Raw genomic sequence first — 25,563 nt, 5'->3', positions numbered from 1 at the left:
ACGGGATATTGATGTTTTAGGATAAAATTCTTTTTTGCCATCAATATTACATTAACAAATTATTAACCAATTTTTAGTACATAATTTTTGTTTTGTTTTACTGTATAAATAAATAAAGTGAAATTTAAAAGTTTAAATTTTATATTTTAATTTAGTAGTGATAATAAAGAAGGTTTAGGCTTTTGAGCCAATCAATTCAGGCGATTGTGCAACGTATATGCCCACCACATTAAAGAAGGGGCGTCCAATGGTCATGAGTTCGTAACGGCTTTTTGTTGCATTTCTAACGAACTTTACCCTTAGTTTAGACCATTTAAATGTGTAATCGTAGTTTGTATTAAATTATATTTTAATTAATCAAGACTTGAATACTAGGACATTAGATCATTATGTGAGTATTATTATTGCATTTATAATATAAATTTTAAAAATATTTAAATTTTTTAACGTATCTTCAATAACCGCTGTTGTACAACTTATAAATTATGATTGTATGGATCAAAATTCGTTTGACATGTTGCTTTTTCTTTTATTAGGCATAGTAAATAATCTCTAATAAAAAAAAATTTCTTTTAAGAACTTGAAAAGCATGTATGTAGTTGTCTACTCCAATATCTGAATACACTACATAATCATTTTTTAATGTTGCTTATTTTAGTTCCACTTATCATTTTACCAGATTAATTAGTTTGTAAATATATTTCTTCTTAAAGGTAGATTAAAATTATTTAAAATAATTGCAAAAAACTAAATTGTCGATTTTTTAAATATCGGAAAAATTCCAGACGCTGTCACTCAAATCTATACCATTTAGTAATTATTATTGTATTGAACAGTATTTTGTGTAAAATATGAAGTAATACCCATTAATTTTATTATCCTTCATTTAATACTGTAAAGCAGGGGTGAGCAACCTTTTTAATCAATGGGCCAATTTAAATTTAAATTTTTTTTTTGCGGGCCGCACATAGATTAACTCTTACTAATAATTTACGAAACGTCCGAACAAGTTTCGTTCGTTCAAGTGCATGTTTGAACAAGTCACCGACAAGTAACTCGCCATAAAAAAATATTTCGGTTTAGTATGTACTACCATTTTATTATAATTAATTTTAAAACAATATATTGATGGGAGAAAGTCGATAAAATAAATTCAATTTTAGAAATGCTTGGCGGGCCGCAAGCGATTTTCCCTGTAAAGGAAGTTAAATGTTCAGATTCAATTCGGTTGAGCTAAACACACTTGTAGGAGGTTTTTTTTTTAATTTTTTTTTTATAAAAAATTGGGTTTCATTGAAAGAAATAATTAACTAACAGAATGTAACTATTTAAGCTAAAGCATGTTCAATTGTAGGATGAGATGTGTGGACTTTGGTCTTTATATTTATTATTCCCTTATTTTGATTCAATTCATTTTATTACTATTTGAAAATCTTTCTTTGCAATGCTTCTTTAAAGTAATATCTAGATTTTCAAATAAATTAAAATTCCTAAATATTGAAAACTAAATTACTGAATAATTTTAATTCAATTGTTTACAAATTGAATAGAGAGCTTGATTATATATTAAGGGCAATAGGAACTTGAATTATTTGACCAAAGAATGAGTGATTAATTTTATAATTTTTACTGATACCATCAACAAAACAGCTTTAGCCAGGTCTCACCTGACCATTCTAAGGCAATAACGTAAGCTTAGGATCTTCTTTGAACAACTTTTCTAGAAAAATTTTTTTAGAAGTATTTTTTTCTGAACAAAAATAAAAGTAGGATTGAGAATTAGTCATAACATTATTTTGGTAAATATTTATAAACCTACCAGTCTGCAACCAAGTTTTTATGGCGGTCTCTGTCATTAGTGCCAGTTTTCTTCGTTAAGAAATTTGAACCTTTCTTTCTTGTATTATGATTATCTTTCATAAAAGAATAATTAATTATTCTCTTGTGCCTTTTGTTTTAATAAATATTACGTTCCACTGGTATATTCGTGATCTATGTAGAAATAATGTGGTGTTAACTTTCTCTACAATTCTCAGAGATTTCTTCTACCTGAAAATTGTTACTAAATGTTAGATGGTTCTAGTTTAGGTTCACTTAAATAACAGGAATTTTAAAGGCAGCCTATGACTCAGGTCTGATCCTTTACAGTATAAAATACACACAGAGAGTCGTATATTATTTAGAAATACTACTTTGGAGAGAAGAATTCCCCTTCTTCTAGTAAACTAATCAAAATTTGCCGGAAAAAATTTATCAAATATAAAGTTCACTATTTAACACTAGTGCAACAAGAATAGAAAGTTGAACAAATAGTTGAAGTTATTTTGAAGAAAATCTCAAAGAACGAAATAATATCGTCCGTAAAATGGTACTTTCGGTTGTGGAAGTTTCATTAAAAATTTGGGCAACACATTTAACCCTCCTTTACAATATTTAGCACCCATTTAAATGGAATATTATATATCATTATATTCAAATGACCCTTTAGAGGAGACTCCTCCACCAAAGTACCGTTTATCGAATTTTCCTGTGAATATGTTTCAAATAAAAGATGTAGTCCACCATGAATGAAATGTGAGTGTAGTTGAAAGAAAATGGTTGGTGTCATTTTTTAAGACAATCTCAAGAAAGTTCAAAACCTGTTTAGTGAAGTTATACTTCCGGATAAGGGATTTTAATCTCTGGATGGATCTAATTCATGTATAAAGTTTCAGTTTCTTGTGGTTTTGTTTTTGAGATATTTGTGTTTACAAAAAAAAAAAAAAAAAATCGGTCTCAGGAGGCCTTAATAACTATGAAAACTCAAATCGAAAGTTTGGCGCGATCTCACGTGCATTTGCATTAGTGAGGAAACAGCAGAAATACTTTTTAATGTGTTCCATACTGCTTTCACTAATTGCTCTAATCCATTTGTCGTCTTCCCTGACATTCCAGACCAACATGGCGACTGAATCGTGAATCTCAAAAAACTAAACAATATTTTTTGTGAAAAATGTAATTACTGTTGTTCAATTTTAACCAAAACCTTATAACAGGATCGTTTTGGTGGCACCTAATTATTAAACAAACATTTATTACCTAAAGACCATTTTGTAAAAAATTCATCGTGTTTAGGGTATCCGGTGAATCTGTGTGAATGTAATCATTTCTCTTGCAGTGGGCAAGGAAAGGAAAAAATGAAAGATTTTTATTTTTAATTAAAGGTTTATCAAACTTTTTTAAAGGTTAAATATGAATTAAATTATTTCTGTCGCGGTGCCTTGTACGAGTGCGCACACTGAAAAAAATATGTATTTTTTTTTTGCTAATTAAAAGGAAATAATACGGTTGTTAGGGTTTAAATACCATTCAGTAACATGATTTTTTAAAATTAGTCTTTAGCTTATGTAAAAGAGGTAGCTCTAAAAATCTAAAAATTAAATAATCTAATTAAAATAATAAATCTAAAAACTGCTAGAATATTGTGTAGCGCTTGGGTATCAGGTGCATCTTTCAGATTTATTTTTTTTAGGGTTTCCTTTAAATTTCTTTGTGGTAAACGGACTCACAATTGGTCCTTCTGAATCTTCTGGGGCCCATCTTCCATCTACAAGTTAAAAATTCTTCAAGAGAAGAATATTGTTGTTTAAACCAGAAAATCGTTACTCTAAATTTTCAATTTTTGGCTTATTTCACTTAAAATATCTCAAAATATTTCAGGTGTTTTTAAATTACGAAAATTCAACTTATTTGTTTTCTTTTGGCCCTTCTCAAAAATCATTGAGTTACGTTCTTCTGGTTCTGACATAGAGATGTGTAAGTCATGGTAATTTAAGTCAATACAGTTTACTATTAATGGCTAATGCTACAGTTACCTGGCCTCCCTATGCTACACGATGTATCGAATAAAAATTAAAAAAGTCAAGTAAAATAAAAAATACGTTTTCTATTTATGTTAAACCGTAACTCAATCACCTAAGCATCAACTAATCATAAATACTCTGGCAATTAAGAATAAAATATGTGCCGTTTATTTTGAAAGTGGGGCAAGTCCATTTTTTATTCGAGATATTTAAGGTTTTGCGTTTCAATAAATTTAAAAATATTGGTAAATATTAATTGACATATGTTTTGTATTTTTTGGTGTTAGATAATGTAAGTTTATAATCCAATAGTGTTTATAGTGCTGGCTAAGAAAAATAAAGATTTATTATAACTAAATGGACTTGCCTCACTTTCAAAATTAATGAATTATTGTAATCGTTGATTTAAATGGATAATATTTCAGTCTGATCAGTCTTTTTTTAACAATAAAAACAAAATACTAATCAATAGTTCAACTATTCTTCTTTTTTAATTTTTTTTTTTAATCTTTTTGGTCCGAATTGATTCAGATTCTGATTCCAAGATTCTTCTTTTATTACCGATTGTCATGGGTCTTATTTCTACAAACATAATAAAATTACTTGCAAATGAGGATTTTATTGAAATGGCGTTATTACCCAGAAAAGTATTTTTATTTTATTTTTGTTACCTACCAAATTCACTTTCAGATGCATCAGAGATATAATTACCGTTGTAATTGGTTTCAGCCATTTTTTCTTTTTATAAAATAAACCACAATCCGTTATTAATAACAAATAATGAAACTTTTTTCGTACACCGAGCACAAAACAGCACAACTTACTTGATAGCCGAAAATATAAGATAAGATAAGATGGTAGACGGGACGGGACCTATGCCCCATGGCACTGCAGCCACAAAAGACTTATTGTGCCAGCCCCTTCTTAGTTCTAGTAAGCGAACCCTCCCCTCCTAAAGAGGTTGAGGACCTTCCCTACTAGTTCTTTTTGCGCTACTATCTCCTTCGGCCTCAACGTTCCAAAGGTTTCATAGCGCAAACGTTCGATTGCAACGCAATCGAACAACAGGTGAGAGGCCGTTTCCTCCTCTTCCTGACATAATCTGCACAGCGGCTCCGAGCTGATAAGCCCCACCCTGCACAGATGCTTTTTAAACCTACCGTGCCCCGTGAATAGGCCTGTAATCAGAGTAATCTGATTTCTGCCCAAACACAGGGTCTCTTTGGATCTTTGCTTACACAGCCAAGGCATCCAAGGTCTTGCTGTGTTTAACCCCAGGACACATCACCCAGTTCTTTTCATGCTCCCTCCAGATCCAATCTCTGAGAGCCGCACGAACCGAACCCCTGGTGATCCCCAGGACAGGCTCTGGACCGATGAAAGGAGTGTTAGCTCCATTCCTGGCCAGATAATCAGCTTGCCGAAAATATAAGTCGAATGTTATACAATTTACAGTTTTTCAGAGCCAATAGTAAAATTTCCCGATGTTGGTGTTATTATCGAAACACAAAATTAAGATGTACTTATTAAATAATAATAAATTTTATGAAATATTGTACAATCACCGATTACCAGTATCAAAGAAAGATAGATAAAAACACTACATTATTCAGACATGATGTTAAACCATCACATTTGCTTCACCATACAGCAACCGGAGTTAAATTTTGCTGTACGGTTAAATAATTTCAACCTAAGATGGACTTGCACCATTTTTAAATTAAACATATTTACAATATTGTTAAGAGCTAAAACTTCCATCTCCCAAATATTAGGATTCTGAATTTTTTTGACTCTAAATTGTTTATAGATAAAAAGTTCATACTAAGTTTTATCTATAATTACCATTATCTTCAAAATGGACTTGCCCCACTTTAAAAATAAACGGCTCATATATTAAATATAAATTACTTTTTTGAAATTGTGCACAATCAATGCTACTTTCATAAACGTTAATAAATGTGGTTAACTAATTTACTTTTTTCTAATTTTTAGAAAAGAAATATGGCCCCATTGAAGCAGATACAGAAACAAGTTTCTTTAGCAAATATGGATCGAGGCATCAAAACAAGAAGCCAGCAGATTTTAATGAAGAAAGATGTACTCCCTAAAAGAAAGGCGGACGAATCTCCACTCAAACGAATTACTGTTAAAAGATCTGCAATGGGAGAGGTAAATTGTACACTAAATTAGCCATGTGCTCAACCGTTTTTGTAAATATTTGTCTTGGATATTGGTAATATCCAAGTAATAATAAAATTCTCAAAATTAGAATTACGACAATGCTCACCAATACGTCGAATATTTTGGAAATTATAGAGAAGTTTCCAATAACTTTAAACCTTACTAGAAATTAATTCAAGGATTGTGATTTCAAGTTTCATTTTTGAATTAAGTTGTGTACTTCTTCGCAAAACGTTTGAAAACATAGTTTCAGGAAGGACTGCTTTATCATCAATGATCTTGATCAATCAGAGAATTTGTTTATCGTTTTTTTTTACCGTAAAAAAGTGTTTAAAAATTAAAAAATCAATCGGAATTAATTGTTGGATATTGTCGACGATCCGGAGTTAGTTTCAGGGCAATGTCTATTACTAGGCAGTAAGCTGTAAGACCCTTCTTGTTAGACTAGTTTTTATTATTGTGAATGGTTCAATTTGGTATACACGATAATGGGTAATGTTTCAGAAACAGTCCATAATCCTCGCCTGGATCGTAACGATTTAGATCGGTCCGGTTTCTTTCATTTGACGATTACGTAACCATGATTCTCTTAGAAGGTAGGAGGGTTGGCCTAACCCCTAACTTGGAGGGTCTTTTGTTTAGAGTGCCTTATCCCTAGACCAGTTGTGACCACCACGACTAAAGAAGCTTGCCTCCCTTGGGTTTAATTTCGGAGTGACTCTCTTCTAGCCTTTGAATACCATAAACTCCTACATTGCAAGGCAATATTAGTGTCCTTTTAGGCTGGAAACATAGTGGAGCGGCGCGCAAAGCGGCGATGATAGCGAAGAGCAAAACGGCAAAAACAAAAACTAGAAATAGATAGAGTTGCTCTATCTTCGCTTTGCTCGCCACTATGCGCGGTCCCATATGTTAACTTGTGTTTGATTTCGCCGCTTCGCTCTTCGCTATCATCGCCGCTTTGCTCGCCGCTCCACTATGTTTCCAGCCTTAGTCGCCTTCTACGAGTCCCTGGACGAGTCAGGCCTATGCTTTCCCCCCGAACCTGCAAGGTATGGTCTGGCAATAAATGAGGAAAATACTAAATATATTGTGTCCTCCAGAAGATTGAGGAGATTCGGCGACTTATTATAGATGGTGATCATCTCTTTAAGGCAACGTAAGATTTCAGGTATCTGGGCAGCTTACTAACGTGCAAAAACGACGTAAGCCAGGACATTAAGAGCCTAATGAAGAGCCGGAAGTAGTAGATGTTATGCAGCCCTGTTGCTGACGCTCCAAAGTAAATGTATATCAAGCCTAAGTCATCATATAGGCTAAGGTCATTATAGGGTCCGAAAACTGGACCCTATGGAAGGCAGAAGTTATACCGGGAGTGATAGGTATACCGACGGTATACGGGCTTATCCAGGAAAATAGGATATATCGGATAAGAAAGAATAAGGCACCAAGAGAAATGTATAGGAAGCAGAACCTTGTGACTTCAGTAAAGATAGGCAGACCACACTGGTTGGAACATCTGCACCGTATGGATGCAACTGTGAAGTAAAAAAAAAGGGCATACTTTTTTAAATTGTCAGCGTAGAATTTCATCTTTTAGGAAGCATTTCACTAATGGAAACTGCCTACGGGAGCTGGCAATTAGTGAATGCCTTAATACGTTAATTTTGTTTCAATTCTCTCAGATGCACTTTACAAACCTGATCTTATCTGCTCCTATTTTTATATTTAAAATTTTGTATCTATATATTTTAAATTGTGTTCCAACTAAAGAAGTCATATGGCTTTAAAAACCCATCCTATTATAATTGAGTGTCCATCCTTCTATTCAGTTAAAAATTTCATTTTCTATGTCTACATTTACCATAATATTTTTTCTCAAACAGATACGATTTCAAGTACATACGAGGGTCGTTTGAAAAGTCCGTGCAAAAATAAAAACTACTTAATTTTTTGGGGTAAACCTTTTTTATTTTTCAACATAGTCTCCTTTTAGGCTTATACACTTCGTTCAACGCTGCTCTAGTTTGTTAATCCCTTCCGAATAATAGGATTTGTCCAAGTCTGAAAAATAGCCATTCGTTTCTGCAATCACCTCCTCGTTTGAATAAAATCTTTTTCCCGCCAGCCATTTCTTCATATTGGGGAACAAATAGTAGTCCGAGGGAGCCAAGTCTGGAGAATAGGGGGGATGTGAAACGAGTTGGAACCCTATTTCCATTAATTTTGCGACCACAACTGCTGAGGTGAGAGCTGGTGCGTTGTCGTGATGGAAAAGGACTTTTTTGTGGGCCAATCGTGGGCGTTTTTCTTACAGCTCGGTTTTCAAACGATCCAATAATATGCACCTGTAATAATTTTACCCTTTTCCAGATAGTCGATGAGGATTATTCCTTGCGAATCCCAAAAGACAGTCGCCATAATCTTTCCGGCCGAAGGAACGGTCTTCGCCTTTTTTGGCGCAGATTCCCCCCTTGGTAACCCATTGTTTAGATTGTTCTTTGGTCTCAGGAGTGTAGTGATGTATCCATGTTTCATCCACAGTGACGAAACGACGCTTAAAGTCCTGCGGATTCTTCTGGAACAGCTGCAACACTTCACACGATTTCGTTTTTGGTCAAGCGTGAGCAATCGCGGCACCCATCATGCGGATAGCTTTGTCATATCCAAATGTTGATGCAAAATATTATGTACCCGTTCATTCGAGATGCCCACAGCACTAGCAATCTCACGTACCTTCACTCTTCTGTCATCCATCACCATATCATGGATTTTATCAATGATTTCTGGAGTAGTGACCTCAACGGGGCGTCCAGAACATACAGCGTCACTTGTGCCCATATGGCCACTCCGAAAATTTTGAAACCACTTATAAACTGTTCTAATCGCAGGTGCAGAGTCACCATAATGTTTATCAAGCTTCTCTTTAGTCTCCTGAGGCGTTTTGCCTTTCATAAAGTAGTGTTTAATCAACACACGAAATTCTTTTTCGTCCATTTTTTGAAAATCACTCGACTTCCTCGATTCAAACGAATGCCAATCACAAAGAAATAGACCGATCTGGTTGAAACTTGGTGAGTGTTCTTCCAAGAGATGCTACTAACTAAACATAACCTCGATACGCGCCAGTGGTGCTATCTCTCTGACTTTGCACGGACTTTTCAAACGACCCTCGTATTAAATAGAAAGTAACGCCTCCTACTCCGCAATTTGCCTATAATTTAAATTTAACTATTTAGTGGACTAGTTACCACAATAGCTAAATTTTGTAATAATTTTCAGTAATTCTTAAACTTAACCCTTGACTTACCTTGACTCTACATGTTACGCAGAAATTAGGATTCACCGTTGATGCAGCTCAATTAAGTTTTCTCTGTTAATTTAGTTCATCTACCTTATTCTTCAAACCATATGTTTTATCCATTATTATGAATATCCTTTCAATAGGTGCACAAATGCCTGGAAGGGTAAAAACGTTTTCTGTAATTTACATTTTTAAAAAAAATTGTATCCAATGGGCAAAATGGTGCAATGACCGGGAAATCGTGGCCATACCTTAAACCCGAGACGTTGTACTTTGTCGTTTTCGTAGTGGTTAGGACGTGCCTGCTCAAATTAGAGATTCAAGCATCACAATAATTTTTTTGAGCCGAGCAGATCAAATTATAATATTTATCTTATAGATAATGTCTCTTTCTTTAGATGTAAATTTATGTCGTTTGTTTAAATTTGCTGTCTTAGTCCACTAGTCATTTAAAAGAAGGAGGGACTCCTGGAATTTTTTATAACTGAAGGAAACGATTTATTTTATGAAAGAAATTTTAAAGATTATAAAGGTCATGGTTGAAGATATATTAAGGAGCTTGGATTTTGGATTGTCCCATAATGCACTGCAGACCCTTCTTGAAAAATAACTACCACAGTGAACGTTTAATGCCTTTTTTTATTTATGCAGCCCATTATTTAGATTTGAAGGAAAGGAGAATTATATCATTTATTTTTGATGGGAAGGTTTGAGAAGCTTGGTTAATTCTTTGCTCTTACAGAAACAGTACAAAGTTAATTTTTTTAAGAAACTACGTCAGTCAGGTTTATATTAAGTTTTTATTATTATTATTATTTTTTATTACTACTATCTTTTTGACTGCAATTTTCATTGTTTTGTAGAAAAAGTCGAAACATCTTTAGTGCTCCCAAACTATTAAAATTTAAATTTTTCTTGGAAGAATATTAACATAAAAGCTCTAAATCTTTGTGAGCTTTTTTAGTATACAACATTTAAAGGAAATACTTTTAACTCTTTCTAGGAAAATGGACAGAATTAAAAATTTTTGAATGCAAATTTAAGTTTAACCCATTTTTTAATGTTGAAATTGTTTTAAATGAATCCCTATTATTTAGATAAAGGATTCTGCACAAGGAAGGAAATAAAGAAGTAGAATTATCTCGTCACTGCTCCCCGTAATAACCCTTAAATGCAATTTTTGTTTAAATTTGATAAATATAGTGGATTTCAGTACCAATAATACAATACAATTACCTAATAATTTACGAATAAGATTTGAACATTCAAATACATTTGAAGAAATGGTATTTTTTATTATTATTACTGGTATTATATTGTATTTTGTATGAACCATATTGTTGGTTGTTCCATTTCTTCTGTTATGCAATGCGACATACTTTTCTGCCCTGCATTATTGCTTCGTAAAGTGTGTCAAAAGCACAATAGTATTTTTAATGTCAAAAAAAAAAACTTATTTAATTCCAATTTCGTCTCTTTAATATGACTTATTTACTTACTCAATCATTTCCTCGTATACCCAGCTGTATTATAGAAGCCATAGTCTGAAATTATTGCTTTGAGCAAAAATCTAATTAAAATTTTTTTCTTAAGAGATGTTTTTTTTTCTTTGATTTTTTTTTTAATCACTTTTAGATCTTTACGTTGCCTTTCATGGTCTGAAGTATTCCTACCTAAATAGCATGCCGTTTTTGAAAAAGAATTTTTTTTCCAGTACTTTGAACATATTGATCATATGCTGAAAGTAGAACTGTGCGTAATACTTTTCTGCGTAGTATTATATCATGCGAAATTTAGTGTGTTTGAGAAAATTAAGAGTGAAATTTAAAGAGAAGCCAGTTAATTTTCTTTACTTTGTGGTTTGTCTTGTCTTTTTTTTTTTTCAACTGTTTTGTTTATTTTACTAAATCTCGTTCCTTAATCGAATATCCTTTCAAAAATTTATCAAATAAAAATTTTAGAACTATTAAAATAAAGTGAGCTCTGTTTTCAAAAAAAAACCTTCTTTAAAGTAATTACAGTTAAATAAAAAAAATCATCGCTAAGTTCTTGCCAGGTCCCATGGGGATTGGCAACTTAAACAAAAATTTGGGCTTCCTGAGTTTTATTTTTTGAGCTAGTACAGTATTTAAATCCCATTTTTTTTTTTAACACAAGGAAAACTAGAAACGATAGCGATTCTTTCTTTTACTTTGGAGTAAAAGGGGAGAAAAAATTAAAATACCTGGTAAAACGATGTGTAGTTCTAATATTCTATTCCAGAACGGTCCTCCTGAAGTTGCCAGTATCCAGTCCATTTAACATTAAACTTAACTGTTTTATAAAGTGTTAGTTTTATGATGTCCGGGCCACCTAATTATGGTTTACTCCAGCCGCTAATTTTATTTTACACCACCCAGCACAAAAATGAACATTTTTTTCCTTAAGTTATTTTCCTCAAAACTCTGATTCCACGTGTCTCTCTTTTTTTTTTTTTTAATAGCCCAGTACACATTGTTTCCTAGCAACATTTCAATTTAATGTATGTAAACCTTTATAAAATTGAAGTGACTACTGGAAGAGAACATAATTAAAATAGATATACTGCAGAGTCTAAAGATTAATGTATAATTGCTAGTAAAACAGGCGAATGGGTAATGTCAATGGAATTTTGTTTAATTAGAAAAAAATTCTTTTCTTTTACATCCACTATATTAAGTTGCAGGCAAATGATTATTTTAGGCAGATAGGATACCTGTTAATGAGGGATGAAAATTAGGATTTCATACCTACTTGGTTAAGAAAGTAAATGTGTTTACTTTTCGGTTTTGGTAGGTTATCGCTAGTATTCGTTTCTACCATCAACTTAATGTTAACAATGAAAGATAATTTTTCATGAAAGTAAACTTTTAAAGTTAGAAATTTTGTTTTATTTTTAATTCTCTATTATTTTTATTTATTAATTTTTTTAAATGATTTAAGGCGCGTCAACATCTAAGGTTATTGGCGCCCAGAGCTTTTTTCTGTGCACTGCCGGCCTCCTATTAGTTTTCTCTCGTAACAGGCGACACTGTCCATTACCGAACAGTGAGCTTTAAGAAGCTCCTAGGAAGAGAAAATCTAAGTGTCAATAGAGTGATAGCCCCCCAGCTGGATTAGAACCCGAGACATCCGCGATTTCTCCATTATTAATCGTGGATTGTTATAGTGATTATGATCGCTACTAGTAATAGGAAGGAACCATAGTTGGAATGGCTGATCTTAGTTGCAAATATGCTTGCATGTTTTAATATTTGTTGAAAAGAAATGGAGTGACAGATAGAAATTATTTGTTTCACAAATTAAAAAAAAATAGAGGTTTTTGCCACCTTCTCCCTCCAAACAGCAACACCATTACATTTTATATTCCGCCATCCGAGCCCCCTCCAGGGCTCTCACTGGGTTTTTCTCACACCAAAACTAACTAAACTTGTTGAGTTAAATGAGCTAATCTAAGTTTTACCAAATTCCAAACAAACATGGAGTAACTTAAACTATTAGTCATGATCATTCAAACAAAACTTTCCTCGTTACTAGAAAGAAAAAAGTTGCAAAATTGATAAAATAACAACTGAGCGCACAAATATAAAGTAGGCGGCCATTTTTTTGGCACAAATAAAAGTGGCTTAATGAATGGATTGTATAAATTTTTTTCAGAGTTCGTTTTATTTAAACAGTTACTTTAAATTATGAATTTCTATCCCCTGTTCACAACACCTTATGAACGTTAAGTCCCTAATTTTTTTTTTTTTTAATTAATCTTAATTTAAAATTAGAGTGGTGAGCCAGCTAAGAGTGTCTAGCGACAAAATAATGAGAATATGGTACAGAGCTGGGGGGCTATCACTCTATTGACACTCAATTTGTTTGCAATGTCTGCAATTTAAATAAGTGTGAAGGCCTAGAACACTTTTTACTAGAATGCCCTAATTATAGCCCATTCAGGAAGCGTTATCTATCTGAATTTACTGCCGATAAAACCGGTATTCATTTGCTCTTAAGTATTCAAAATAGGAACCATTTAGACTAAATGTATTTTTTCATTATAGTAGCTCTAAAATTAAGGTCATTTTGTTTAAAAGAATAATAATAAAACATAAATAATAGGAGCAAATTAATTTTATTAAATATGTAAAGAAATTTTTAAGTTCATTGAAAAACTGTGGTCGTTTATTTTTAAGTTTAAGTATTGAGTAAAATTTAAGTAAAATTAATGTATTGAGAATGTTTTATTTGTAATGTTTGTTTTCAATTTGTTTCATTTTATTTTTATTTGTTTTTGTGAAAACTATTACTTTCTTTTATCGCTTGTATTATTATTATTATTCATTTTTATTTTTAAGTTGCCACCACAGTTATTATTATGTTTATTACTTCCATTCATATTATGATTATAATTTTATCAGTTAAACTTTTGTAAATTTATCTCTACTGTCTAACACAGTATCCCTGTAATGTGTATATATACACTAAATACAGAACATTTAGGTAATGAATGGAAGTAATAAACATAATAATAACTGTGGTGGCAACTTAAAAATAAAAATGAATAATAATAATAATACAAGCGATAAAAGAAAGTAATAGTTTCCACAAAAACAAATAAAAATAAAATGAAACAAATTGAAAACAAACATTACAAATAAAACATTCTCAATACATTAATTTTACTTAAATTTTACTCAATACTTAAACTTAAAAATAAAAATAAACGACCACAGTTTTTCAATGAACTTAAAAATTTCTTTACATATTTAATAAAATTAATTTGCTCCTATTATTTATGTTTTATTATTATTCATTTGAACAGAATTACCTTAATTTTAGAGCTACTATATTGAAAAAATAATAATAAATTATCTATCTATCTAATTATTCTTAATTAATGCAATTTAATGATCGGGTTGTTTTATTTTGTTTTATTAAATAATTTTTATTCCCTTTATACAATTATGTAGATAACCTGGCCTTAAAACAAATAAAAAATAAAGAAGCCTGTAGCCTAACTGTCTTGTTATTCGAGGTGAACACACATATTTACATATAATAAATCTGAATTTTGTTAAAGAACCCTTGGGCAGATGCTATTGCCTAGTCTAATTGAATTGAGTATAAGCCTAGACTTGTAACAACTACTCATGATAAAGCCCCTCTGGCCAAGTTGGTTGCTATCTGTCTTTGTCAGGGGTCAGTAACCTTTTCTGGACGGCGGGCCATTTTCAAAAAAATAAAAATAAATTAAGCGGGCCTCACAGTTAGACGTTTCATAATGTTGCGTGTTGCTTAAATAGTTTTTTTTTTTCTCTCTCAACAACTACAAATTTTATCATTCAACAAGAATTTTTCAGCTTGTCCATCACTGATTGCAAATGATTAAAATTTTACATTTTCTGTTAATTATTGCGTTTGTAAAACTGAGATTTAAAACTAAATTACCGTTTGAATTTTTTAATATATTTAAAACTATTTTTCAGATAAATGGTAAAGAGAATGATAGAGCAGAATTAGTTGGGAAAGCAACAGGAAAGCAAGCAATAGTTACATCACGTGAAATTCGAACCCGAAGTTTAAGCAGGACACGTAAACCACTTTCATCAGTTAACTTGGTCAAACCACCTATCCCTCCAGCGGCAAAAGCACAAGTAAAGGATGTACAAATAGCAGAGACCAGTAAACCAAAGATAGCGGTAAAAGCTGTAAAAACAGAATCGACCACAACTGCTGCTGTAAAAGCTGCTGTTGTAGTAAAAACTACGGCAACACTTGGAATTCTTCCCCGACCAACCAAAACTCAAGTTAAAATAATTAAAAAGCAACCTGATCTACCTAAAGTGCCAGCTAAACCAAGAAAATCTGATAGTGACAAATCAGAAAGCAGCCTCTATGTATCTGCTCTAGAGGAACTTAAGTAAGTAATTCTTTTTATTTCTGGTTGTAAACAATAGTTTGCTCGATAAAATTGGCGCCCAGTGAAAATTGAACAATATAAAAAAAAGACAAAATTAAGCTGCTTAATTAAGAAGCGGAGGAATAAAAAGTTTACATACCCACAAACTCTACTGCCTTGAGGAAGAATATGGCTTATTTTACTGACAGCTTTGATTCCTCTTTTGGTATACTCTATTTTAGGTGTAAAAAATCAATACCACTTTGATTAAAATCAATCGAGGTGCATACAGTACTCCCAAGTAGTTATTCCAAGTAGAAGTCAATACACCCAAAGCGTTGTATAGTTCTTGGCAAAATCTGTTTTATTGGTGGAAAATTCTGTCAATTTTAATTCATTCATTTTACCTTTTTACTTTTATGTAAATTGTTTCTAAGACCAATCTGTGCTCAATAAAGTAAAGTAATCGCCTATTTTTTCAGGCGGGGCTTAACGTCTAACTACCAATTAGGTGTCGTGGACGGAGGCGACTAACAAACACACTACTGTAAATTTCTTTTATTAACCATTAAATAAAATCCAAGGCCCAAGACTGGGAATCGAACCCAGTACCACAATTCATATTAGCTTAACTGGTCTCTCCTCTTAACCCGCTCGGCTACCGTGGCGCCTCTGTGCTCAATAATCAGCTATTGAATTTTTTTCTCCCTCTCTGCTCTAATAACTGAATCACTGCCCATATTAGATTTAAATTTCATGATCTCCTCAGGATGAAAAAATAACTGCCTGTTTCAGTCATGATATATTTTTATTATGTCGAGCTAATTTACAATGTAATATTTTACATCATTAAAGGGTTGGTGTGTCTTCTGTCTTGTCTGTTCATGGACTGAGTGTGAACAGACCATACCAAGTACAAGAAGAGGCAAGACAGAAGTTGTGTCTTCACCCTTTATAATGTAAAATATTATTACATTGTAAATTAGCCCTGAAGATGACTTAGTCCCTAGGTCAAAAGCTAGGCATAATAAAAATATATCATGACTGAAACTGGCAGTTATTTTTTCATCCTATTGAAACTATGAATCTCTCTGTCAATGGCACTAGAACCCAGTTAGTTGGGTCCTGGCCTCCTCGATTTTACTCCGCCAGTCGTCCCTCTCTCTTGCAGCCGCCATCCAGTTCTTAGTACGCAATAGCTGCCTGGCATCCTGCGTTACACTCTCAAACCATATTAGCTTTGTTGGTCTCCCAGCTCTCCTTTTGCGGTCAGGGACTTCTTGAAGAAGCTTTTACGGGATCTCTTCGTGGGCCATTCATGCGACATGTCCAGCCCATCTAAGCCTGATTAGCTTAATTATTGCTATAATATTCGCGGCTCTTTCATCAGAGCATACAGCTCTCTGTTTGTTCTGCGACGCCAAGTCGTGTTCTCACGTATTGGGCCGAAGATCTTACGCAGTATTTTCCTTTCGAATATTAAAAGGCGTTGTTCATCTGCTTTCGTGATTGTCCAGGTTTCGGAGACATATACCAGGACAGGGCGAATAAGAGTTTTATAAATTCTTAGCTTGGTTGCCCTGTCCAACAACTTACTTCTCATGTGCCTATAAAAGTTAAAGTAGCACTTATTCGCGGAAATGATCCTCCTGCAGATCTCGCTCGAGACGACACTACTAGCAGTTACTAGAGATCTCAGGTACACAAAGCTGTCGACTCTAAGGGGACCTTCAAACCTTCGATCGTTAGTTAAAAATTTAGTTTTACTGAAACTATGAATCAGTCTCGAAAAATAATGAGTTGTAATTCATGATCTCCGTTTATACTAACACATTAAAAATAAGCTGCATTTTTCTGAAGAAGAATTCAAATCAGTTTAGAACAGCTTTAAAAGTAAAGGCGAGGAGATTTCTATTGAGGTAACCATCTAACCGCATCATTTAGTTTCAATTTAAATTAGTAAAGTTTCTTAAGGATATTCAGCAGTTTTCCACTTATTCTAAAGTTGTACCGTTTTTTCAGAGTTTGGAATTGTTAATACTGTAAAACTCCTTGCGGAAGTCATTAAAAAGTAGGAATTAGATTAGATTCTGGCATGCGGTAAAGTAGAAAAGTAATTTCTAAGTAAAGCATGAATGGATTACCTGCATCACTAATTTAACTACGAAATCCGTCCTGGTATTGGGGAGTAATGATACAGTTTCCAGCCAGAGACCCAGTCTATTACCTAAAATGGGTGTGAATAATTTTGTAAGGTAGCCAACCAGAACATGCTGCAGTTTTAGTTAGACTTTCCTGTGTCTTCTCTTCTGTGCAAAGTGTTCATTAGAACATAGAACCCACTTGTTACTACACATTCAGTTTTCAAGATAACATTAACTGTATGTAGTATGGAGTGCTTCTCAAAAGCAGGGATATACATCACAACTTATTCAATCTATCCTAGGGGATTTAGTAAGTTTAGCTCGGCTTACAAAAAAAATAAGGTCAATTTTAAAAAAAATATTTTTATTTGTAGATCGATTTGGACACTGCATTAAACTACTAGTCTTTTTGGTTTACCATGAATCCCACGTTTGGAGTTACTTTTTATTTGTTTGAAAAAATAGTGAAGTACGAGGGTCGTTTGAAAAGTCCGGGCAAAGTCAGAGAGATAGCACCACTGGCGCGTATCGAGGTTATGTTTAGTTAGTAGCATCTCTTGGAAGAACACACACCAAGTTTCAGCCAGATCGGTCTATTTCTTTGTGTTTGGCATTCGTTTGAATCGAGGAAGTCGAGTGATTTTCAAAAAATGGACGAAAAAGAATTTCGTGTGTTGATTAAACACTACTTTATGGAAGGTAAAACGCCTCAAGAGACTAAAGAGAAGCTTGATAAACATTATGGTGACTCTGCACCTTCGATTAGAACAGTTTATGTGGTTTCAAAATTTTCGGAGTGGCCATATGGGCACAAGTGACGCTGAACGTTCTGGGCGCCCTGTTGAGGTTACTACTCCAGAAATCATTGATAAAATCCATGATATGGTGATGGATGACAGAAGAGTGAAGGTGCGTGAGATTGCTAGTGCTGTGGGCATCTCGAATGAACGGGTGCATAATATTTTGCATCAACATTTGTACATGACAAAGCTATCCGCATGATGGGTGCCGCGATTGCTCACGCTTGACCAAAAACGAAATCGTGTGAAGTGTTGCAAGGACGGTTTGCAGCTGATCCAGAAGAATCCGCAGGACTTTAAGCGTCGTTTCGTCACTGTGGATGAAACATGGATACATCACTACACTCCTGAGACCAAAGAACAATATAAACAATGGGTTCCAAGGGAGAATCTGCGCCAAAAAAGGCGAAGACCGTTCCTTCGGCCGGAAAGATTATGGCGACTGTCTTTTGGGATTCGCAAGGAATAATCCTCATCGACTATCTGGAAAAGGGTAAAACTATTACAGGTGCATATTATTCATCGTTATTGGACCGTTTGAAAACCGAGCTGCAAGAAAAACGCCCACGATTGGCCCACAAAAAAGTCATTTTCCATCACGACAACGCACCAGCTCACACCTCAGCAGTTGTGGTCGCAAAATTAATGGAAATAGGGTTCCAACTCGTTTCACATCCCCCCTATTCTCCAGACTTGGCTCCCTCGGACTACTATTTGTTCCCCAATGAAGAAAGATTTTATTCAAACGAGGAGGTGATTGCAGAAACGAATGGCTATTTTTCAGACTTGGACAAATCCTATTATTCGGAAGGGATCAACAAACTAGAGCAGCGTTGGACGAAGTGTATAAGCCTAAAAGGAGACTATGTTGAAAAATAAAAAAGGTTTACCCCAAAAAATTAAGTAGTTTTTATTTTTGCACGGACTTTTCAAACGACCCTCGTATGTGCTTCCGCCTTTTTTCTACATTCTAATTTGTTTGTTGAGCAATAAACCAACTGAAAAAATGGGCGATTATCAATTTTTTTATTGATAACGATGTTAGATTTTATAATTCATTTTAATGAACAATGTTGGAAAGGTTAGCAGCATTATGAATAATTTCAATAAAAAATAACATAATTGGTCTGATGAAATTTAATGTAATAAATTCGTTTGTCGTTAACAAGGTATTTTGTTCAAACTTCATTTTAAAAGATATTTTTTTTTTAATAATCTAGTTAATTTTTATTTTTTATTGATTTATTTTGTAGTTTGGACGATGTAGTAAAAGATAAGAGTGGGAAATCAACAGTAAAAAAGAAACAACGTAGACCACCTCCTCCTGGTATAGAGGACTTTGATAAAGAAAATATTAACGAACCTAATAGTGTTGCCGTCTACGCTATGGACATTTTTGATTATCTGAAAAGTAGAGAGGTAATAACCTGTTAATTTTTTATCTTTTGTTTATTATTAATCCACTACCTTCCTCTAAGTCGTTCTCTTGTGCATTAATACTATTATTAGCATTATTATTATTTCTCTTTCCGTATCACTGAATCTTAATTAATAAAATCGATTATTATCGAAAAAGGATAAATAATAACGAAATGAAGGATGAAATTGTCGAAAGATTGGAAGATATTAGAAGAGCTACTTTATTAGGTTTCAAAGTCAAGATCATTGGATAAAGTAAATACTGTAGAGGAAGTAATGGAAATAAAGTGAAAAGTTTTGAATTTCTTAAAAGCAATATATGTTTGGGCCTGTCCAACTTATTTCTTGAAATTGGCATTTTTTTGAGAACATGTAAATGATCTATTCGAAAGTAGAGACATTAAATCGCCTGCTACCCATTATACAACTTCTCTGAAGTGATAATTTTCAAGACTTCCTTATCACTGAAGAGACTATCTATAGAGAAATTGTTAGGGGAGCAATGATGGTAGTCGTAACTGACCTCAAGCTTTGCGAATCCAGTCCGCTACTTACTGAAAACAAAGTGATTGATAATTGTTGTACTGTCTCAGTCAGCCTCGGCTTTACGTTTACTAAACCACTTGATAACTTATTCATTCTTGCAATTATTTGTTTACAGAGTCATTTCAAAATTAAGGATTACATGTGTCGCCAACCCGACCTAAACGCTTCAATGCGAGCACTGGTTGTTAACTGGATGGTTGAAGTACAAGAAAATTTCGAATTAAATCATGAGACACTTTATTTAGGAGTTAAACTAGTTGACTTATATCTTTCTAAAGTGCGCATTACTAAGAATAAGTTACAACTTATTGCATGCGCAAGTTTGTTTGTTGCAGCAAAATATGATGTAAGTTTATTTTGAAGTTCCGTTAGTTTTAATTAATTCAGAATTTATTAGGAAGAAAAATTGATTTGTAAGTTTAATCAGTTTCAAATGTCTTGTAGTATGATGTTTCAAAATTAAGGATTATATTTTTGTGTCAGATTTAACGAGAAAATTTGAAAAAAATTTCTTGTTGCTAAAATTTCGACGTATATTATTTTTGTAAAAGTTGCATTTCTTTAAAGAATTTAGTAATCTTCGTGAGCAACTTGATACTGCTCACTTAGTGCTACTTAAACAAAATATTTTGTTATTATATTTTGTTTCCATGAAGAACCCTAATTTCACGTTTTAGTTGCAATTTGTTTTCTGTACAAAATATACATCAAAATGTTCGTGTATGAAAAATTTTTAATTCTGCTCACCATTTCAGCTTAATTTCTTAAGATTCAAATCTGTTCTTACAGTGACAATTTGTTCGCTTTAAATTATCTATATTTTTTTTTTTTTTTTTTTGTAATATCTGACAGGAGAGGTTTCCACCAGTGATAGATGATATGCTGTATGTTTGCGATGGTCTTTACACATCGGAAGACTTAACTGGTATGGAGGTTGAACTGTTAAAAGCAGTTGATTTTCAGCTTGGCATACCTCTCTCCTATCGTTTCCTCAGGCGCTATGCAAGGGTAACTAACTTATTGTACATTAATTAGTGTATAATTTTACGAACAGAATAGGAAGAAGTGGTCTAGGATTTTCTTTAGGGTCATGGAGTTCTTACGAGTATTCCCGGCCAACTCTAACAATACTTAACATGACATCCTCAGACGCACTCCATATTCTTGAAGCCTTTACATGTACTTGCAGTAAAAGAAAATTGTAAATGCGTATCTTTTATTTGATTACATTTCAAAATTTGTTATATAACGTCAAATTATCGAATTGAACATCTCGAAATTTTTGTTATTCAACCAGAGTGGAGGATAAGAAGTTCGAAATAATGTCAACTTTTCTAAGCGGGCTTGTATTCAAATACTAATGATAAGTATCCGAGTACAAAATGGATTACGGTGTACACCGATGGCTTCATAGGCCCTGAAAGAAAAGCCATTAGCTCGTGACACTATTATAAAGCCATGTACGAAGGATCTAACTGGCAAAACAGGATGCTTCCAGACTTGCCAAGTAAGGTCCATATTGTTAACTTCCTCTTCTCATCAGCCATGATTACCGGAGGATCCGCTACACAGCATTGTGATGCAAAATCCCATAATTGCCCATTATGTAATTCGGACTAGGCAGTGGATAGCCAGTATTTAAGAAGTTGTTCGGAACTATCTGTCGTTGCAAATGGTTGCGATTTTCTACTAGAAAATACATATTTCAACGAAGCATCTTTGGATTGGGTAGCTTCCAACCATGCAGGCGTAAGAAGAAATAAAAGATAGCAGTTTTTACTATTCTCGAAATTATAGTCCTTGTTGTTTTCTTTTGTAATCTGTCCGGCCTTAATCTATTTTATGATTTATGATAAGCGCCCCAAACCTGAACCTTTTATTGTGATCTTACCTTCTTGTAAAAGTCGTATGATTATCATCTAAAGCCTTACATTCTCTTGACCAGTGTTTTATTTATAAGTATTACACCACACTCGCAATGAAACTTCCACATTACTGAATAGTCATCTCTTTTACGATTAGCTATTGCTGCTTATTCTTCGCAGGTTTATCCTTTTTATATCATAACTAGCCATGATTTCTGTGGCGTTTCTCAGTCCGAAACTAGAGAAATCACTTGGTCTCAGTGAAGCCTCCAACCAAAAATCGTTGCGTTTCTGTTATTTCTTATTACATTTTAAGGCCAATACTCTTGAAATTTAAAATATTTTAAGTATTATACGTTTGTACATATTTTTTATTCATTTGTTATTGTTTTTGGCAGTGTAATAAGGTTCAGCTGCGTACACTCACCCTAGCTAGATACATTCTTGAGACCAGCTTACTAGATTATTCAACAATAACTTATTCTGATTCAAAATTAGCTTCTGCTGCATTACATCTTGCCCTTATAATGGAAGGTCACAAAGAATGGACGTCCACATTGGAATATTATTCCGGTAAGTTTCATCTAAATTAAATTCAATTAAATTAAATGGCTATTTTTCATTTTTACACAATTATTTTTAGGTTACAAGGCCCAAGAATTCAAAGACATAATGAAACTTTTGAATGATGTGTTGCATAAAAAACAGACAAAAGAGCAAGCCATAAAAACTAAATATTCTCACAAGTAAGTAAAAAATATAAGGTTGGGGTAGAATGAAAGCCATACATTTAACGAATGATGGCGTGCAAGGATGAGATGGGTAAACTAGTGATAAACGGCATCTTAAGCAATAAAACCTTAATTAACGAATTGACAATATTCTATAGTTCATATATTACATAAACAGAACTAAAATAAATAGTTAAATTTCAAAGTATGAGTTATAATGGAATATGTGAAGTAAGAACTAGAGCGAGATTATTGGAAATGTTCGGAATGTTAATTGCCGGTTTTAAGCATTGTTAACGAGGTAACAATAAAATTTACTGCGTATGCCTCGAATGTTAAGAAAATTCTCTTGGGATGCTTTATCCGTGGCTTGCAAAAGGTGATTTATTACTATTTATCTTTTGCTGATTGATTGTAACCCCTCAAGCGTCGACCAACGTGTAAGAGTTTAGATCGCTGCATTGTGTGTATCTAAGTAGCAAATTCTCATCTTTTACCTCGGGTGCCTTCTGCATCATACTTCACTCTGATGGTCACACTTCTCTCGTTTTGCCTCCCTGATTATAAATAGAAAATAAGCACCTATTGATTGAACTACTAGGGCTGTTTCTTGTCACCAATAGAGCTTGGCGAAAGAGAAATTAATTTCAATATTACTTCGAAGGTTTTTTAAAAGGTAGGTTGGAGTAGGTAGTACGTCTCTCATTTGACTTGTACCTCACTAAATGAAATACATTAAAGCTTCGGTTGTCAATGACCTCAAATTACATCTTGACCGTCATAAAAATTAAAAATAAATTAATAAAAATAACTTTTTTTAAAAATATAATTTTAATTGTTTTTTGTTTTTTACAGGGTATTTTTTGAAGTAGCGAAAATTCCATTAGTGAAAAGCTCGGATCTTTGATTTTGATATGTGTTGACTGAACTTTATAAAAATATGAAAACAAAGATTACTTAATATTGTATATATTTAAACCCTAAAGAATCCTTTATTTTATTAATTAAATTTCAATATTTCTAGTTTAATGCTTTGAAAATAATTTTTCTTAAAACATTTAATGATTTTACCTTTCTTTTAAAAAATGAAATAAGGATTTCTGTTAGGTTTATAATTAGTAGATGTTATTGTTGTTGTTACTTTTGTGTAAAGCAATTTTAAATTTTATACAAGTATAATTTATTGTCTTAGATTGATCATATAATTATTTAATTCCTTAGAATTTCGTTAACAAAATAAACAAGTAAAGGAGATGAACGAACGTAGTGTTAAAAAATAATTTCTGTGTGATAACGTGCCTATTTTTTATTATTATTACTTTTTTGTACGGATATATTAATTTTTGTATGTGCAACTTCTATACTTGGAAGTACTTTTAAATTAGGTTATAAAAGATTATGCTAAAACAGTATTAATTTATTCATTTTTAACTGTACAAGGGGGAATTTATAATACTGTAACTAGTAAAATGTAATTTACTTATTTGTGAATATGATTGTAACCTCTTGAAAAACAACCATTTGACAAAGTTAACTCTTTTCTTAGAAAGTCAATGGAAAAAGAATTTGTAAATAAGTACTAAACTTTTTTTTGTTAATTTAATAATGTTTGAATAATAATTACTATTATGATTACTATTTTACTATTTAATTTTTATCAAACAAACAAAAGAATTGTATAATACCAGGAACTTAAAAAAAAACTTTGCTGACGAGTTAATAACCCACTTGATGAGTCTTATATTATTACTACCTTATCCTTAAATAGGGTTGAAACTACATGACCAGTGTGAAGATCTGATTAACTTTTTAATTATTGTAATATGGTAAATTTTACAAATAAAGATGACGAAGGTCCAGAATTAATCCCAGTTTGAGGCATAAACTGTTTATCGTTATAAAAGGAAATTTAAATATCCTGTTGGCATTCCTAAAAATGAATTACACTGTGACACCATTATGGAATATTTTATTTAAAATTGTTTATGAGAAAACAATTGCTATAAAAGGAAGTAAAAATTCTTTGAATAATTTATTAGGATTAGAGAGGTATGGCGATCATGAAGTTAAGGATATTTAAGAAGTTTTTGTTAGATACACTGCTGTAAACTATTAATCATTCGATCAGAATCTCTCTTATCTTCAATAAATTATTTAAGAATTGAATTCAGAGTATTTGTTGGCGATTATGAATATTTATTGACAATGTCTCATCATCAAAGTAAGGCCTCAAGTTCTAAAGTTTGTTGGCCATTTTCGTGAAACTAAAATAAATTAAAAAAAAACTTTGATACTAATTTTTGGTTTTTGAAAAAATTAATCTTTTTTTTCCCCACGCACATTCGTTTTGACCCTGTTCTTGAAGAGGGGGCTGCGGTTGTTAGTAAAAGGAGAGAACTTGTTTGAGAATAAAATATCTCAAAAGCAAAACAAAAAAGACTACATCTTTTCACATTTAAAATAATAATAATCCGTGAGGAGGTCGTTAGATGAGTGGTTAGCAAATACAAGATTCCAACTTGGTGATCTCGGATTTAAATCCAGCTCCCAGACATTAGATTTTCTCTTCTTACAGTTCCCTGTCCGGTGATGGATAGTGCTTTGGGTAACGAAAGAACCCTGTTCAGAGGCCGGAAATGCACTTTAAAAAAATGAGATAATTATTGTCTTATGAACAAAGCAAGGCCTAAAGTTCACAAGTTGACCATTTTCGTGACACTAAAAAAAACTGATACTAATTTTTGGCTTTTGACCAATTTTCGCCAATGACCTCAGATGCTGTGCTTTTTTAAAAACAAAATCGTACTTTGAGTATAATTTGCT

The 25,563-nt window shown here is 32.8% G+C and overlaps 2 protein-coding genes across 5 annotated transcripts in view; one reads left to right on the top strand and one right to left on the bottom strand.

The window, feature by feature from the left end:
• The window catches only part of Pex1 (peroxisomal biogenesis factor 1), a 38,406-nt gene extending 26,623 nt beyond the window's left edge, over positions 1-11,783 (bottom strand). Inside the window, exons 1-3 of one of the 4 annotated variants that reach the window (XM_074132259.1) lie at positions 11,555-11,783; positions 9,337-9,485; positions 1,820-2,049 (exon numbers count right to left, since the gene is read on the bottom strand). The gene's annotated coding sequence lies outside the window, so the exon portion shown is untranslated. Of the gene's footprint in view, positions 1-1,819; positions 2,050-4,517; positions 5,073-9,336; positions 9,486-10,829; positions 10,990-11,554 lie in introns of those variants that run through there. The other 3 variants (XM_074132256.1, XM_074132258.1, XM_074132257.1) reach the window with 3 other exon arrangements.
• CycB3 (cyclin B3) lies at positions 221-25,037 on the top strand. Its single transcript, XM_074132260.1, has 9 exons — positions 221-391; positions 5,838-6,014; positions 14,823-15,256; positions 19,433-19,598; positions 20,260-20,490; positions 20,997-21,152; positions 22,408-22,582; positions 22,653-22,755; positions 23,596-25,037. The coding sequence occupies exons 2-9, from the start codon at positions 5,847-5,849 to the stop codon at positions 23,645-23,647; spliced, it is 1,485 nt and encodes a 494-aa protein (XP_073988361.1). The 5' UTR covers positions 221-391; positions 5,838-5,846; the 3' UTR covers positions 23,648-25,037.
• Positions 25,038-25,563: the final 526 nt, after the last annotated feature.

The sequence above is a fragment of the Rhodnius prolixus genome, unplaced genomic scaffold (genome assembly GCF_049639745.1).
Source record: "Rhodnius prolixus isolate KJV_2025 unplaced genomic scaffold, Rpr scaffold_4, whole genome shotgun sequence".
In the NCBI taxonomy this organism is placed as follows: domain Eukaryota; kingdom Metazoa; phylum Arthropoda; class Insecta; order Hemiptera; family Reduviidae; genus Rhodnius; species Rhodnius prolixus.
The sequence above is the reverse complement of the archived record's forward strand: the minus strand, read 5'-3'. Positions and strand labels throughout refer to the sequence as shown.

Excerpts from the sequence above, each read along its gene's own strand:
- CycB3 (XM_074132260.1), top strand. The coding sequence starts at position 5,847 with ATGGCCCCATTGAAGCAGATACAGAAACAAGTTTCTTTAGCAAATATG. Across the intron at positions 20,491-20,996 it reads TTGTTGCAGCAAAATATGAT|GAGAGGTTTCCACCAGTGAT; the intron begins GTAAGTTTATTT and ends AATATCTGACAG. Across the intron at positions 22,583-22,652 it reads CACATTGGAATATTATTCCG|GTTACAAGGCCCAAGAATTC; the intron begins GTAAGTTTCATC and ends AATTATTTTTAG.